Source organism: Belonocnema kinseyi, chromosome 4, assembly GCF_010883055.1.
Source record: "Belonocnema kinseyi isolate 2016_QV_RU_SX_M_011 chromosome 4, B_treatae_v1, whole genome shotgun sequence".
NCBI lineage: Eukaryota > Metazoa > Arthropoda > Insecta > Hymenoptera > Cynipidae > Belonocnema > Belonocnema kinseyi.
Window position 1 is genome coordinate 10457376 of NC_046660.1, and position 3367 is coordinate 10460742.

At 42.8% G+C, this 3367-nt stretch overlaps 1 protein-coding gene across 1 annotated transcript; it reads right to left on the reverse strand.

The window, feature by feature from the left end:
• Positions 1-1294: 1294 nt before the first annotated feature.
• Positions 1295-2550, reverse strand: LOC117170746. The gene is made up of 3 exons (XM_033357778.1): positions 2194-2550; positions 1841-2118; positions 1295-1787 (listed from the first exon to the last, which is right to left on the reverse strand). The coding sequence occupies exons 1-3, from the start codon at positions 2548-2550 to the stop codon at positions 1295-1297; spliced, it is 1128 nt and encodes a 375-aa protein (XP_033213669.1).
• Between the last annotated feature and the right edge of the window lie 817 nt (positions 2551-3367).

Consider the following 3367-nt stretch of genomic DNA (forward strand, 5'->3'; position numbering starts at 1 on the left):
TCAAAAAATGTTGAGGTTCAGAAAAAAGATGAAATAATTTTCAGTGAAGTTCCTACCAAAATGCAGTACCTAAACGTACTTTATTGCACTCTAATACATTTTGCAAAGTTTCAGCTCGATATTTTATTTACAAAAAAAGTTCTCAGGCTCAAAAAAACATTCAGTGAACTGAAAAACTGTGGTCGGTAATATAGGTATTTAGCTGTGTCACATGCCCTTAAGTGAAACATTAGGTCGTGTGCATTGCAGAGAAGAAAGTGGAGGGGATAGAGGTACGGTCTCCGCCTTCGTTTCATTGAGCGTTCGCCCGTCGTTATGTTGAGCGGGTCCTCTTTCCAGAGGTCGTCTTATTAGACGACTAGTGTATACGGCCGTCAGAATTGGAATAAGGCATAGAAAAAGTGGGTTAATCTAGAAAGTCTACCTGTATATCTATTTCTTAAAAATTGTCAATAAGCCAAGTAATTATTTAATAAAAACATAATAATTTGATCGCGGCTGCCAGCTCAAGCCGGCTAGATAAGGTATGAAAGAGCCTTTACAAAAACACAGGTCAGCTTTTTTTTAAAGGGCTAAGTCTTGCAGGGTTGCCAGATTGGATGACTTGGCCATGATTTCTATTGGTCTATCATTTTAACGCGCTGTTTTTATTTGTTACCTCAGATCTAATAACTAATAACTAATAATAAATGCATCGCAGTTTCTTAATCTATTTTCTTTTATTAAAAGAGATATGAAATGTGGTTACATACTTTATCGTCCTTAATACTACTTATCTTGATACCAAATAATCTTACAATTATTTTATACTGAAGCAATTTATGTTTTATTCAAATAGAAGTTTTCTAATGTTGTTATAGCCATTGTAATTATGACAAATTTGATTACAAACTTAGCATTTAGACGAGAACATAGAGACTACTGATCTTAACCCTTATTGACCCAATTTGTCCTTTTTTGTCCGTCAACTTTAAGCTCGAAAAACTTTGTTAATTATGCTGGAAAAGATCTGAAAATGTATTGGCGGGTATTTTTAAGTGTGCTCTTTCAGAATCTGACTAAAAAAACTCCAGCTTAAATGTCCAAATAATAAAGTTATGAATACAGAAAATTCATTTTTCGTCGTTAAGGGGTTGTAGGACCACCCCTAAAATAACGTATTTACGAAAAATCGCTGTTTTACGAATGGTTCTGAAAAAAGTTGTTTCAGCTTTAAATACAGGTAAAAATGGGGAAAAACATATCACAAATGATAGAAAACATATTTTCTTTTGTTATCTAAGGTTAAATTTCGTTACCACCTCAGAAAATAGCTCAACGGAGTGAAAATCGGCAGTTTTTCAAAAATAATATTTTCAATACCAAAAAATGGCGGGATCAACTCAGATGGAACATATCGCCAGATCGTCGGCGGCGAAAGCTCTTGAATTTGGTGGACGTACATAACTGTCCACGATTGAGTTAGCAGTTGGTTCCTTCCAGCGGATTCAGTCCAAAACAATCTGGTTTTTGCCACTAGCAAATTTACTATGCCAGTATCATCAGTTGTTGATGTTGGTGAGTAGACCACCGAAGCCATGGCTCGTCTGCCTGCGTCCGAAAAAGCGTAAATCGCTGTGTTGTTTGTTTGCGGGCCTGTGAAGATCCATCTGGGAAGGAAGATCTCATCCCAGTCCAAGCCAGCTCTCCCTAAGTCTTGAATGAGGAGTTTTATCATTAGCGTGGCCGGGGCAAGCCAACCACATGGATCAAATATGACGACAGTATTCTGCGCTTGCTTTGCTGATCTGCAACGGTGCAAGGGCGCCCAAGTCCTAGTGTATTTTCCTGCGAACACCACGCGATAACCAGCTCACGAACAGGATTGTCGGTGGAGAAACTGATCCATGTTGGCCGAAGACTGTCGCTCGCATCCAGTTTTTTCAGCAGCTCAGGTTGATTTGATACGCACTTTCTTAAACGGAATCCTCCGGCCTTCATCAATTTAATGAGATGATCCTGTAACCGGAGAGCAACTTCCACCTCGTGAGCTCCTGTGAGAATATCGTCAACATATCTGTCCTTCAGGAATGCCTCTATAGCTTCCGTATAATCCTTCCCATCGTCGTTGCACAGCTGCTGTATAGTTCAGAGGGAGAGATAGGGAGCGCACATCGTTCCAAAGGTAATTGTTAGCAGTTGCATGTGTCGAACTGGTTCTTCTTCACTCGGGCTCCACAATGTGCGATGTAGGTCTACGTCTCTCTCATCGAGCCATATTCCTCGGAATATCATTTCGACGTCCGTGGCGAACCCGACTCTACGCGTTCTCCAGCGCAATAAGACCACCCAAGCCTCTGTTTCTTGCTTTGGACCACAGTGTAATATGTCGTTGAGGCTCCATCCCGAAGATGTGGGTCGAAAAGCGTCGAAGACCACTCTCAGACGGTCACCATCGTCGCCTTGCTGCCATATGCCTTGGTATGGAATGTATTTCACGATGCAGTCAGTCCGGCGTAGATCCTCTTCGGTTATAATTCTCATGTGACCGAGTGTTAGGTAATCGGACATGTAGTTCTGATTTGCGCACGTCTTAGATTTCCCAAAATAGTTGAATAGAGTCCTTGAGGCATGTCTTCCATTTCCCAAAATAGTTGAATATAGTAATTGGGCTGTCAAAGCCATAAGGGTTCGACAACCGCATTGAGTGACGACAGACATTTGCCTTTGCTATTGACATGTTTCTTGCTGACACGACCAGAAATGGTCCAACCGAGTGCCGTATTTTGTGCATGAAGGTCTCCGCTTTGCATGCTTCCGGGTTTCATCAGCTCCGGCAGTAGATCAGCTCCCAGAAGTAATTCGATCGATCTGAGGATGCCGAATTGTAGATCAGCAAGTCGCCTATCTTTCCAAAACACAAGGTTATCATCGTCAATAGGGACGGCTGGAGTTGTAATGCCCAGCCGTCGAAAGCATACAGCGGTGAACTCCAACGGTGACGAGCGATCTGGCAGATGAAGATGAAGTTGGGCCGTCCTGGTGGATCGCTGAACGACGTCGCCTCCCACGTTGATTATGCAGTTGTTGGTTTCTTTGGTGGTCACCTTCAATCTTCGGACGACCTCTGCTGACACTAGTGTGAGTTCGTAGCATGCTTCCAGCAAAGCTCGAGTTTCTATGGGAGGTTGCCCAAGGCTTCCCACAGATAGTATTGCTGTGGGAAAAACCGCTAGTCAATCTAACCTAGGAGGGTCTCTCTCTGTGGAGTGGGTGCTCTCCACTCCAATTGCTACGGTGACCCTGGGCATTTTGGACGGAATCTCTGCGTCCTGACCGGATCCGTATCTCTTGTAACCAGCCTCATGAAGTAAGGTGTGATGGGACG